The sequence below is a fragment of the Dipodomys merriami genome, unplaced genomic scaffold (assembly GCF_024711535.1).
Source record: "Dipodomys merriami isolate MVZ:Mamm:240054 unplaced genomic scaffold, mDipMer1.0.p SCAF_153, whole genome shotgun sequence".
NCBI classification, from domain to species: Eukaryota; Metazoa; Chordata; class Mammalia; order Rodentia; family Heteromyidae; genus Dipodomys; species Dipodomys merriami.
Window position 1 is genome coordinate 604,869 of NW_027202860.1, and position 14,349 is coordinate 619,217.

The 14,349-nt window shown below is 46.0% G+C and overlaps 1 protein-coding gene across 1 annotated transcript; it reads left to right on the forward strand.

Moving 5' to 3' along the window:
- The first annotated feature begins 2,655 nt into the window (after positions 1 to 2,655).
- CUNH1orf115 (chromosome unknown C1orf115 homolog) lies at positions 2,656 to 12,265 on the forward strand. Its single transcript, XM_070022773.1, has 2 exons — positions 2,656 to 2,967; positions 9,847 to 12,265. Exons 1-2 carry the CDS (start codon positions 2,656 to 2,658, stop codon positions 9,964 to 9,966), a joined length of 432 nt encoding a protein of 143 aa, XP_069878874.1. The 3' UTR covers positions 9,967 to 12,265.
- Positions 12,266 to 14,349: the final 2,084 nt, after the last annotated feature.

Sequence of the window (14,349 nt, forward strand, 5' to 3'; positions counted from 1 at the left end):
TGAGTTTTCCAACATCCCCCACAACCACCCACCACAACCTCCTTGTTTTCTACAGATTCATCCCACTCTACAGAACCTACTAATTCACTTGTCAACCAAAGATTCTGGTTGGTGTGAAATGATCCCAATCCAAAGCACAGAAATGCCTGGCCATTTCTTCTCAAATTTGTTGACACGTTGATAGTTGTTATTTCCTGTTATTACCAGACAGTACCACTAGAGGTCAGGGCAAATCCCTGCCTAGTCTGAAGTTTGTGTCCTACCACCCCTGCAAGTCGGAATGGGTCTGTCAATGCAACAGGCACCCCAAAGCCTCCCCAGAAGTGCTTGGCCTCAGGACCCACACTTCCCTGGACTTAACAAATAACACTTCTCTTGCCTACTCATGAATATGAGGTTAGATTCCTCCCTTGCTTTACTATTTTGGGCTTTGCAACTTTTTTGATTCACTTGTGTTAAGTATCTTTCCATCTGGCTACAAAAGTACTTGTATCCTTTCCATTGAATCTCTTGTATGCAAATGTAATGCTTTTATCACATTTTTGGAACTTGGTATTATGCATTCTTTTCATATTCTGTGAGCTTAGCAAGGTCAAAAGCCTTGAGAATATTAAAAATGACACCCCAAAATAACATAGTCTTTGCTAGCTATCCATATATATATTTGTGTGTGTGTGTGTGTATATATATATATATTGTATATGTATATATATACTTTTTCTCATAGCACTACTATGAGCTCATGACTTTTCACTGACATTATTTGTTTCAATTCTTTGTAATCATTAATTCTTTTTTATGTTGATCCAATCCAATGGACTTTCCTGCCCCTGCTGGCTTCAAAGCAATCCTCAGATCTCAGCCTACTGAGTAGCCATGGGATTAAAAGCATGAGCCACTATCGTCCATCTTCGAGCAGTAGTTTGTATAGAGGAAAACATGTTTTAGACCCACAGTCAATCCACCTTTTCTCCCATTTGATAATAGTCAAGTAGCATGGTGTCCTTGTCATTTTGTACAAGAAAAAAGAATACTGGAACTTTACAACTTCAGTTGTGGAGGTGGGAGGGAAGGGATGGTGGGGGGAACAAAGGAGGAGGCAACAATACTCAACAGGACATGTACTCATTACCTTGCTCATGTAACTGTAGCCCCTCTGTACAGCATTTTTACAATAAAAAAGTACCAAAGAAAAAGGATATGGATGAATCCTACAGTTGAAAAATAAAAGCCAGACATAAATGAAAAAAAAAGGAAAAGGAATACTGGGGCTTCTACTTAAAAATAGTAGTTGCTGTAATAAAATGACGAGAGTTACTAGTTTAACTTTTTAAAGCCAATTTACGTAAGGTTTTAAACTAATTACAAAACTAATAAACTTTTACAATCTATGTATGAAGATTACCATTTGCTTAATTTAATTCCCTTCAATATTTAAGCAACTTTTACACACTTAGTATGTCTTAATTATTTACTAAATGTTTCACTTCAGTTTCTTCAATCATGTAACAAAACTATGTAGTTATTATAAATATAATAAATTAAACTTATTTCATATCCCTTTCATATTAATTTATGTCAAACTATTTACACAAAGATTACACATTTAAATATATTTATTATGTAAGTCTAAATTGTTTCTATTACCCATTTTAAGTTGAAATCCAAAAACGAATTCTTTGTTAAATTACAAACACTGCATGTACTTACACCAATATAAACTATTGTTAAAGGTAACACAAACCTTAATATTAAAGTACTTATAAAATGTAGAGGTAATTTGTTTTATTTAATTATAGTGACTTACGTTTTATTTTATTAACATTCCCCAGAATTCAGAGCCATGTACTTGCTCCCTACCTCCTCTCCCCACCTCAAAAACAAAACAAAAAGGGAAAAGTTGAGTGCAGAGGCGCAAGCCTGTAAACTCCAACTACTGGGGAGACCAAGGCAGGCAGAGATCTAGAAGTTCAAGGCTACACTCGGACAGCAGAGCAAGACCTGTCTTACAAACAAACAACAAACCACCACCACCACCACCACCACCCAAGGCATTCCAGACAGGTTGAGACTCTGAGTAACCATGACGCATATCTACCAGAGTGGTATTGTAAAAAATCATGACGGTAGTAATACCCCACCCTACGTGGACCCCAGAGGTTTGGCCTCCCCATCTGGGTAGGTTCACCGCCTTTCACGCTGTGTGTCTCTGCTGTGAGGCGGATGGACACGCTGCCTCATGAGTCTGAACATGGACTTACTGAGAGCGCCGCAAACATGTTCCCATTGCTGCCAAAGCTCACCTCCACCTTGCGCTTGGAACCTTGTCTCCAGATGGCCGCCCTATTGCGCCTTGGCTACTCCTAGTATCACCTTCAGGAAGCAATCTCCTCGCTGCCGGTGTTGATCAAGGACGAACGGGGACCCCCACGGTACATCCAAGCTGCCCGGGAGTGTTTGGCATCCTTGTGGCCAACAGGTGGGACTCTGAGGCCAGGTGAGGCTGGGGTCGCCGCCATCCCGGTCCCCACGGCCAGGGGGCGCTGTCACCCCAAGTCTCCCCCGCCTCCGCCCCCTAGGACCGGCCTGGGCGGGCGCAGAGCGAAGGTCGGAGTCTTCGGGCTCCGAGACTTTCTCCAGTGGGGCGGCGGCATCATGACGGTGGGAGCCAAGCTCCGAAGCCAGGCGGCGAGCAGCTTCGCGCTCCGGGGGCCCCTGGGGCGCGCGCGGGCGGAGGGGGACGAGGAGGCGGAGGCCATCGTGGAGCACCTGGAGTGCGAGGAGCCGGAGGCGGTGGCTGCCGAGAGCGGGGCGCGCGGGCGGCGCGCGGGGTCCCGCGGCGGGGCGCGCAGGGTGCACCTGGCCGCGCTGCCCGAGCGCTACGAGCCGCTGGAGGAGCCCGCGCCCCCCGCCGCCGCCGACAAGCCCACGAAGAGGTACCGGCGGAAGCTGAGAAAGTACGGCAAGGTATGCGGGCGCTTCTACCGCACGCTGGGGTGGGTGGCGGGGCCTTTGATGCTTCCCCTGCCTGCACACCCCGGGGCTCCGCGCACCCCGCGAGGCGTTGGAGAGCCAGAGTACCACGCTCGGGCGCGGAGGGAGAGAGGGGATCGCTGGGTGTCAATGACCTCAAGGATCTTATTTAGTTGAAATCCTGGGCCAGGAGAGAACATCGACATCTGGGTATTGCCCATCAGAGCACCGACGAGTTGGCACAAGTTAGGTGGCTTGCGGGAAGGCGACCCAGTTGGAGAGTTAAGGAAGGAACTGTGAGCCGCTCCTCGCCTGTGTGTCCCACTAGCTGAGAGATGCCAGGTTACTCTTCCCAAATGGTTCCAGGGCTCCGACGCACCCCAAATACAGGCATTGACACCTGTTGGGTCTCCTGTTCTTTGTTCTCTACCCTGGAGCTTTGGAATATCCTGCCATTTGCCTTGGGGTGGGTGGGTGGGGGGAACCCATGGGGAAGGAGAAAAGAAGGAAGAATGGTAGACCAGAATGACCCATTTCCTTCTCAGAGATTGGGAGTCCAAAGGCAGTTCTCAGGAAGATGTAGACACTGCTGCCTGTTCCTTTAACCGGGACAAGGCCACTAGGAAAAACAAACAAACAAACAAACCACCACCTCATTGTATCCCCAAAAGACTAGGCCTGCCTGACTTACTGTCCAGTCATCTGTGAACTTCACTGGCTTCTTATTATACCTGCAGCCACTCCATCATGCTGGCTGCTGAGGTTTATCCTTCTCTTTTTTTAATACATATTTTTTTACTGTAAAGATACTATACAGAGGGGTTATAGTTACATGAGCAAGGTAATGAGTACATTTCCTATGGAGCATTGTTACCCCCTCCTTTGTTTTTCCCTTCCATCCCTTCCCTCCCCACCTCCCCTACTTCTCCCTCCCCACCCCCCAAAGTTGTAAAGTTTGTTTTCTACTTAGTATCTTGTACATCTCATTGTTACAATGGGTCAACCTGTATCCTTACTTCAGCAATTTGTTATTGCCCTTCCCTTCCCTGTCTCAGAGAAGCTTTGGGAATAGATCAGAAGCTGGCAGTGGTGAAATTCATTAATAAAAACTCTCAATTGGAGCCAGTGGTGCACTCATGTAATCCTAGCTACTCAGGAGCCTGAGATCAGAAGCTCAAAATGCAAGGTCAGCCGGGGCAGGAAAGTCCAGAAGACTCTTATCTCCAATTAACTGCCAAAAAGCTGCAAGTAGAGCTATGATTCAAGTGGTAGAGCACTAGACTTGAGTGAAAAAGTCAAGGGACAGTGACCAGGCCCTGAGTTTAAGCCCAAGTACTGGAAAAAGAAAAAAGAAAAGCATTTCACTTGGGACGTTAAGGATGAAGGTCGTGTCTGAACTGATCATCTTTCTTCCTTGTCCCAGTGGAGCACAAAGGAGCCACCAGTCAATAGCCTGATGATGTACAAACCCCAGTGAAGAGGCTGGTGTTTGGAGAGCTTTCTGGAGTACGCATTCTGTGCAGGGCTTTGTGTAGGCACTAGAGATGTGAAAACCAAATACTTTGCAGCCCTGATCCAGAAAATCTACAGCTACATGGAGATAAAACATAGTAAAGAATCCACTGTGGAGCTCCATGGGGCAGAGGTCAGCAGATGAATCCTCAAAATGCAATGTAAAGTCAGGGAACATTTCTGATCATAGTGACATAGACATGAGGTGCACAAGAATGGGCTGCGACTTCACCAGATAAAGCCAGGCAGTGTGGCCACACCTATATTTCTAGCTACTGTAGAAAATCAAATCAAAATGTGTTTGAGGCCAGCCTGAGACTCTATCTGAGAAAGCCAGTGAGAGAGAGGAGAGAGAGGCAGTAGGGGGGAGGGAATCCCCATGTAACAATGTACAATGAAGCACCACACCCTATTTGCTAGAATGACTACTCTGAAAAAAAAAAAGTCAATGCTGGATGGCTCACATCTAATTTCAGCTACTTAAGAAGCTAATATTTGAAGGATTGAGGTACAGAGCCATCCTGGACAGAAGAATGCGGGACTAACACTCTCCAGTTAATAGCAAAAAGCAGGGTTGGAGGCATGGCTCAAGTGGCAGAGCACTAGCCATGAGCAAGCAAGCTAAGAACATGAGGTCCTGAAACCAAGATACACACAGACACACACACACACACACACACACACACTCAAAGATAAATACAGCAGGCAAGTATAAAATAACAAATGGTGAAACTGTGGAAAAAATTTGAGCCCTTGTACCCTGCAGACAGAAATGTAAAATGATGGCATTTTATGAGAAATAATTTGTATGTTTCTCAAAAAAATTAGGCATGGGATTAACCTATGATCCAGCACTTCATTCCACAACTAGGCATACAACCAAGAGAGATGAATGCACACATGTTCATACAATCATTACTTTTAAATAGCCGAAAAGTGAAAACAACCAAAGGTCCACCACTGGGTGAATGAATAAACAAAAATATGGCATGTACCTACAATGGGATTTTATGTGGCCATAAAAAGGAATGAAGTACTAATATGTGCTACTAAATTGTCGAGGCTCTAAAAACATGATGCTGGGTTGAGTGAGCCAGAGCCACCGGTTACACATAGTAAATTTGACTTGCATGATTCTAGTGACAAAATATCCAGACTAGGTAAATCTAGCGAGAGAGAACACAGATTGGGATGGGGTCAGGGGTGAAGGGGAAATAGAGACCAATTGCTTAATGAGGTGTGTGGTTTCCCTTGGGGAAGATGACCTGACATAAGTCAGGTAGCAACACAACATTATAAATACCTTCAAGGTCACTGAATTGTCCACTCTCTAAAATAATTAGGTTCATCTTACATGAAATTTGCCTGAACTAAAGCAGTAAGAGATTTTAAAAGATAAAGGTATGACATCTGCGATGAAAGGAATAGAGAAGTTGACTTGGAAAGTTCTAGAGTTGCATACTAGCTCAATAGACCCAGGACCCCAAATGAGACCACATTCCCATGTTAAGGGTCAAAAAAAGTGAGTTCAGCTTCCACTTCCTCAGAGCCAACTGGGTATCAAGCTCCAGCAAGGAGAGAGACCAGCAGCCTCTTTTGGGGGAAAGGCTGTGAGGACAGTCAAAGCTCAAAATGTGAGAGGCAATTTTTTTTTGGGGGGGGTGGTCAGTCATGGGGCTTGAACTCTGGGCCTGGGCACTGTCCTTGAGCTCTTCAGCTCAAGGTGAGTCCTCCACCACTCAAGCCACAGCACAACTTATGATTTTCTGGTGGTTAATTGGAGATAAGAGTCATAGCTCCTTAGATCTCAGGCTCCTGGCTAGCTAGGATAATAGGTGTGAGCCACTGGCGCCAAGAATGAGAAGTGATTTTTACCCACTTTAGTCACCAGGTGAACTTCTCTTTTCCATATTTAAAATCCTAGTTATTTTTTTCACATGTTTTATTGCCATCCATTTATTGTACAAGGGGGTTGCATTTCTGACAAGTCTGTATTTGCACACAATGGATCTCCTCAGCTCACCCCAACGTCCCCCCAACCAATCTCAACTAGAACCGTCATTCCATTTTCACACATGTATGTAATATTTTTTATTTATTAATTTATGTATTGTCAGTGGTGGGGCTTGAACTTAGGACCTGGGCACTGCCCTGAGCATTTCTGCTCAAGGCTACCACTCTACCACTTTGAGCCACAGCTCCACATCCAATCTCATGGACTTTCCTGCCTGGGCTGGTTTTGAACTGTGATCCTCAGATATCAGCCTCCTCAGTAGCTGTGATTACAAACATGAGCCACCCATCCTCACCCGCCTTCAGAAATGTTATCTTCCTTGATCTCTGTGGACTAAGACGGGAACCTGCAAACAGCTCCAAGTTTTAAGGAACGTGTTTTCTTGTCATTGCCCTTCCTGTTAACTTCTTAGATCCTGCCTCTCCTCCCTCCCATCCCCCAAGCCTCTTTCTGCTTCTACATAAGTAAAAGACTTTGCCTTTGTGCCACGAGAGAGAAGAGCGTGCGTCCACACTGCTGGTCTCACCCCAGATCACAACCTTAAACTGAGGTGGTTCAGCCGTCTGGAAGCCTGTGTGCCCAGGACTCTTGTGGAGATCCATGTTCCCAGTGGGTTTTATGTAATGAGAATAGCATTCCTATGGCACACGTGATATTGTTCAAATGCTAATTGCTGGGCACCAGGGAGAGGAAGGAACATGCATTTGCTGTGTGTCCCCCAGGGCGCGGGCATCCTGCTTTCGTACTTTATGTGCCATGCTTCTGAATCCTCTCAGCAACCTTGGGAAGCTGGGATTACCCTGTGGTGCAGCGAAGGAAGCTGTTCAAGGCCGCACAGCTAGAGATCAGTGAGTCTGGAGGGAGGGAGGAGGCCTGGCCTGGGCTCTTCCCAGGCAGAGCTGCAGAGCTGGGCATAGAAGAAGGAGGCCCTGCACTCTCAGAACTTAAATTAAAATAACAGTCATTTCTCCAGGCACCCTGAGAGCCACAGAGCAGAAAGGAATTAACTTTTTCTAATCAGGAAGGTATGAAATAACTGTTAGATCCCCATGTTTGGGGTTGAGATTACTGTAGCTGAAGTGGTGGAGCACTAGCCCTGAGCTTGTGCACCCAGGCCCAGAGTTCAAGCCCCATGACAGACAAAACAAAAACAGACCACTTACCCCAGGTCCTGACCCCATTCACCACTGAAAATTTTTGTTTTCAGAGAAGGTCATTGTGGTGGTGGAGGGATGGTTTCCTTTTTGAACCTGGAGAGGCAGTGCCATAGGAATGCTTTGCCTTGGCCTGGTTTAATATGCGGCAACCCCCAGAAAGCCTCCCTCACTGCATGAGCTGCCACAAATCACACAACACATTAGGACTTAAAATCAAACCTTGGGGCTGTTGCTTCTGGAGGCTCTGGGAGAGATTCAGTTCTTTGCTCTTTCCAGCTTCTGAATCCCCCATTCTTCTCTTCCTTCTCCCTGTCTCTCTGCTTCCTGCCCTTACATTGCTCTCTGTATGACTTCTTCTGCATCCCTCTTTATAAAAATACTTCATTTGAGATAGAGATATGGCTCCATGGTAGAACACTATCTGACCTGCATGAGGTCCTGGGTTCTATCCTGGCACTGCAAAGAAGATTAACCCTGGATTAAGTAATCCAAGATAGAAACTTAACTAATCAAGTTTTTTGCAGTAACATAGTTATAGGATTAAGGGGTGAGCATCTTAGGGAAGGGCCATGATTCAGGCTTGAACACCCTTTCATGCTTATGACCCTAGCATCTCTCTGTGAGATTCATTTTACTCAGATCAAAGAATCTCAGACAGGCTCCACTGAATACACAGATACTGGATCTCTCAGATCTATATTTGACGATGTTCAGTTAATGAGTTATTTTAGTAGATTTCCTTCCCCCCCAAAAAAAAATACCTCAAAATATGAAATGACAAGTAGCTTTGTTTTGTGTTAGCTATCAGTTTGAGGAAAATGGATGAACGAATACCAAAAACATCAGCTTATAGGCACTCTGAGACTATGAGCAGTTTGCTTCAAAATGACATAAGTACTGCTTTGATTGAAGAAGGGAAACAAGGTTTCCTGAGCTCCTCAGGAAGGAGCAGGGACAGAGGTCATCTGTACACAGTGTTGGGAAGACGAACAGGTTCCTTGACAACACGGGATTTTTGTAGTGATAGAAGAAGTGGGATCATTTGGCTAGGGGTAGGCAGGTGGGGAGGGGAAAGTATGAGGTTGTATCAAGAAAGGAGAAGCCAGCCTACTAATCAGGTAGGTTGGATTTGCCAGGCAGTATTTGATGTCAGTGTAAGCTTTATGATTGGGATCAGGAATTTCAGATGGTTGGGAAAAATCGTGAGGTTGAGATATGAAGTGTGTGAGCTAAGATTCTGGTCAGCTACGTGGGCACCGATGTCCCTGAGAATAGTGAAATGGAAGACAACAGTGCAGTCAATGTGAGTCCATTACTATGCCCTTTATTTTTCTGTTGTAGTTCACTTTGAATTTCTTGGCTATCTCCTGTCCAACATCAGCCCTTAAAGATAAGGAAGAAGCAGCCACTGAGAAAGCATTGCCTTCAACAAGTTTCTGATCGATTGTTCTGGAATCGCAGAACTTAGTGCATGCAGCATTTGGAGGATGACAGAATATTCCATGGGAACTAATGTGTGGGTCAGACAGGAGTGAGCCCGAGATATAGAGGGAAGGCAAGATGGGCTTCCAGCAAGGAGCATGAAGGACAACTTGACCCGGCCTACAGATGGCCCAGAAACTTTTAGGCTAAAGAATGGTCATAAATTGCTGGGCACAGGTGCCTCATGTCTGTAATCCTAACTACTCAGGAGGCTGAGATTTGAGGATCACGGTTCGAAGCCAGCTCAGGCAGAAAAGTCTCTGTGAGACTCCTATCGCCAGTTAATCACTCAAAAACTAGAAGCTGTGGCTCAAAGTGGTAGAGCCCTATCCTGGAGCAAAAAGAGTTCAGGCACAGTTCCCAGGCTCTGAGTACAAGCCCTACAACCACCACCACCACCAATAAGAATAATAAATAACTGGCTTGGTTTTAAACTGGCAGCCTAACTTGTTTCTAAGAATGTCTCTGGATACTTGAAAATATACTGAGCTTACAGCATTGTATACAGAGGTGACATCTTCTCCAAGCCTAATGTGTTGTAATGCAGATGTGGGCTTGGACACTAAGGGATGTCAAACACAGTGACTAGTGAACTTTCCCTGAGAGAAAGAGGAAAAAGGATTTTCCAAGCATGTCACCATCACTTTAAGCAGGAGTTATTACCAAGCTGCTCAACTTAATCTTTTGCCTTTCTCTTTCTGAAAACAGAACGTCGGGAAGGTCATTACCAAAGGCTGCCGCTACATTGTCATCGGCCTGCAAGGATTTGCTGCAGCCTACTCTGCCCCCTTTGGAGTAGCCACCAGCGTGGTGTCCTTCGTGCGCTAACTGGAGTTCTTGTGGCAGGTGCCATGACCAATGAATGGAAGCCTCTGCTCTGGGGATGGTGAGAATCCAGGAACATTTCAGACTTGGACTCACAGAAGATGGGGAAAATATATGCTTCTTGGTTGCATTGAGAATGAGTGTTAGGGATGAGTCATCCCATCCGTCTGCTGAGCCTTTCAGGCAGACTCAAGGGTCAATCCTGCAGTGAATTAGGCTGAGATTAAGTTTGGGACTAGGGCTACTTGGCTTCACATGAAGACCCTTCCTGTGAAAGGTGGAGGCTGGCACATGACAAATCGAAAAAGTATGGGAAGCAGTGTGGTGACTGGGAGGAGGAAGATGGAGGAGACCTGGAGTCTGGTGGCTTGCTAGATTGTTATGAAAAGATGGGTGTGCACAGCCCTGGGCTACCTCACTGCTGAGAGCAGCAAAGGAGTTGTTCATTTCTCCTTCCTCCGCCACTCTGTCACCAGGAGTTTAATTACAGGCCTGAGAAGAAGGAAGGAGGAAAAGCCCCTCTTTGAAGGCTATAATGCTTTGAAAGTGGTATTCACAGTTGTGTTAGACTGTTTAAAGTAGATAAAAGCATGTCATTTTCCCCAGCTCTGTAGAAAAATGTAGCTGACTGTGAGAGGAGGAGGAAGGGCAAGTTCAGATGCAGGCTGGACAGCTAGGACAGGTGATCTGAGAGGCTGTAACTGGTCTAAGCCCCGTCTGACCTGGCCAGACTTCCCTGCAAAGGGATGGCTAGTTGTATATGCCTAGCAGGCCCTAGGAGCGTCTATTCAAAGCTGACGAAAACCCAGCTCCTCCTTTCTGCCAGGCCAGCTCAATGTGGTCTGTCTTGGAACACAGGGAATGAGGGAGTGGGCACAAAGCCTGGAAATAAAAGTGTGGATTTAGAGAAGGTACCAGTAAGTAGGAGGCAGGTGCTGAGGAAGTAGAAATGAGGCCAGAAGGTCAATAGAGGAGAATAATGGAAGTGAATCTCGAGAGGGTCCAGCCTTTAATTCTAGATAGGGGCTGAAGGATGCAGAATGTGCAGATGCTTAATCTTCTGTGAGGCTCATGTAGCTTCCGCTGGCTACATTTGTAGCCTCCTTTCCTTGGCTGCGCTGCCCCATTTCACCACATCTCACTTGGATCGTTACGAGGATGACACATGTCAACGCTGACTCACGGACTGCTGTGGCACACTGGGCCAAGAAGGATGGAAGAAGCCCTTTGAAGAATGTGATGACCTTGGGTCACGACTGTTGAAAGTAGTTAGGAAGATCAAAGAAGAAGGAGGGTCTCTTGCGATGTGCCTTTGCCAACCCCTGTGGCTACTGTTCAGACTGCTTCCAGAATGTCTAAGATCCTGACCAGTTGTTCTGATCTCCCTGCAGGATCAATGGAGCCTCTTGCCCTAGGGCCTGCGTGGAAGGCCTCTACACTCCTGTGTCACCCAACCATCCAGCCAAGAGGCACTGGGTGGGAGAGAAGGGACGGTGAAGATGGGAAGATAGATAGATGGGTCAGAGAGAAATGGGGAGAGGACAGCGTGGTGGCTCTAGCTAGCTTAGTGAAGATGTTTGGTGGCTCAATCCGTATGAGGAAAGGAACAAACCAACGATCCTGTGGTGAAAGTTGCTAATGGCACATTTTTACACATACTTATAGCTTGTTTGGCAGGGCTGGAAGTGAGGAAAAGGAGAGGCAGATGTGAATGGGAGGAAAAAGTCAAGTGTAGTTAGAGGGAAGAGAGTCAGAACCCTGGAGGGCTGTGGCTCACCTCACTGGAAGTGAGGGAGGTGTCCTAAATGCTCTGGGGCCCCAGGCTGCCGACCATGTCCCCTGGGGAGGACGCCCCAAGTTCCAAGATTGTGTCTTTGTCTGGGAGCCTATCCAAAGAAGAGCTCCTCCCACCCACCCCCAAATTGGAAGAAAAAAAAAATGACAGTCAAGCACGTCCAGTCCTAAATTTCTCAGAAAGTCTGGTTAAGAATTAACTCAGAAATCTCCGGAATTGAAACCTGGCAGGGATTGTCCTAGATGCCAGCTTCCTACTCCTGGCAGGTGGACTTCAAGCCCTGGCTCTTTGGGATCATTCTTTGAGCTGAAGGACTTGTATCAAACTTTGCTGATTACCTGCTTGCCTTCTGTTTCTCTCTTGTGCTTTTAATACTGGGCCCATACCCTGCTGAGAATGTTTTGAACCTTCCCCATTACTGACTTGTCCAAGAGGCTTCTTCTTCTTCTTTTTTTTTTTAATCTTTTCTCTTGCCCTGTGGTAGAAATAAAAGCCCCACTTACCTGATGTTTCCGTGTGTGGAGGGCTATTTTTCCCTCTCTTCCTTGCCTGAAACTCCAGGCTAGCCCAGGGGCTGATGGGCTGGCGGACAGTAGGAATTCAGAGCTACTGAGAGGAGAGAAAGATGACCACCGCTCACCAGGGTGCTAAAGGACTTTTACCAGAAGCCCTCACAAGGTGCTCTGGGGATGCAGGGGCCTCTGCTCACACATGTGTTGAAATAAAACATTTCTAGAACCTCCAATTTGGATTGAAGAGAGTCCAGCGTGGGACCAGGAGGCTCCACTTCCCCCCACATAACTGAGAAGTCTGACCCAGCTGCCCTCTGCCCTGCCTGAGGAATTCCAGGCCTGGAGACTCACTTGCCAGAGAGACTCAAGGCAGGAGGAGGCTGTGGAGGGGGACTGCAGGGTGCCAGCTGGGCATGCTTGCTCACTGCCTCCTCCAAGAGGCAATAAGAAAGGTCTTAGTGGTGGTAAGGTAGAGAGGAGGTGGCTGGTGGTCTTGGGTAACCATCACAGGATCAGGTTCAGGGGTCACAGCTCCCCTGGTTAGGCTTATTTATAAAGCAACCTCGCCAGGCATGGCCGAAGCATTGGGAAACTGTTTTAGACAGCTGCCGCTAGAGGGTTTCTACATATGACCTTTACCTCTGGCCCCTTACTCTGCAGGAGTACAGAGAAATGAAATTAGTCTTCAGACTTTATAGAGCTCCCTGTATTTTTACAATTAAAGGTAGATCCAAGTCGAAAAGGGGGGGGGGGAGGGCTGCATTTGAAGGGCTCAAGGCTTTGCCAAAAAGCCAGATGGATTCTAAGTCTTAAAAAAAAAAAGTCACCAACTCCTTTGACCATTCATATGGAAATGTGGAGCCAAAAATAATACTGTTTTTCTTTATAAAAAAAAATAGAGGTAAGGTTGTGAGTGAGACTACTTGCTGAATAAACATCAAAGCCAGGAGGAAAAGGAGATCTCTTCAGATCTTCCCCGGGGCTCAGTGCCAGAGCCTGGTGAGAGCCCCAGCCGGGCAGGGGTGGAGGGGCAGGTCTGGGGGAGCAGCAGTAGGAGAACAAAGGGCAGATGGCTGGAGGCCTGAGCCCAATCTGTGCCCCGTGGGCTACTTCATGCCTTCCAACCTTCTGCTCCATCTAGAGACAAAAATTAGGCTAAGAATTCAGCATCTTGAGGACTGGCTTTGCTTTTTTTGGAGGTATTTCTCAGGTGCTTCTTCTTACATAATCTGGTAACAAGATTCTAAACAAAAGCATCTGGTTTCACACCAGACATTAAAAATGAGAGCAAGGGCTGTAATTCAGTGGCAGAGATCTTCCCTAGCATGCCAGTGTTGGATCCCCAGACTGTGCGTTTGTGTGTGTGTGTGTGTGTGTGTGTGTGTGTGTGTGTGTGTGTGTGTGTGTGTGTGTGTGTGTGTGTGTGTGTGTGTGTGTGTGTAAAGAGAGGAGTCTGAGCCAAAGTACTGAAGAGAAATAGCACTGAAGGGCTCATATTTCCTTCACTGGCTCTTCAAAGCCAGGGTAAATCACTTCTACTTAGGCTTTGTTTTTCTCACTCATAACCAAGATAAGTAACTTGGTTTTGGTTTTGGCTTGCCATAAGAGATATTTAGAGGGGCTGGGAAGGTGGCTCAGTGGTATAGTGCTTGCCTTGCATGCATGAGGCCCTGGGTTCGATTCCTCAGCACCACATAAGCAAAAAGAAAAAAAATCTGAAAAAATAAATTCAGCATTGCCTTTATAAAAAAAAAAAAGATATTTAGAATTGTTACCAAAGCAAAAAAAATAGTGGTGAGATGTCTTTTAAATTTTTTAATAAAAGTAAAACAAATATAAAACATAGTTTATATAAAAAATTATCGGATGGAACCTATCCATTATGTTTACAAACATATCTTCTTTATTGAAAGGAGCAGAAAAGCACATGCAAGTTAATTATGAACTTTCTTCATGCCTCTCATTCTTCCATACAAAATCAGACCTGAATTTCTCTTCCAAGTGTTTTTATTTTAATTAGTAAGATATTTATAGAGTCCCATACCTGCTTCCCTGGTTACAAGGCTGAGGCACAGGGGA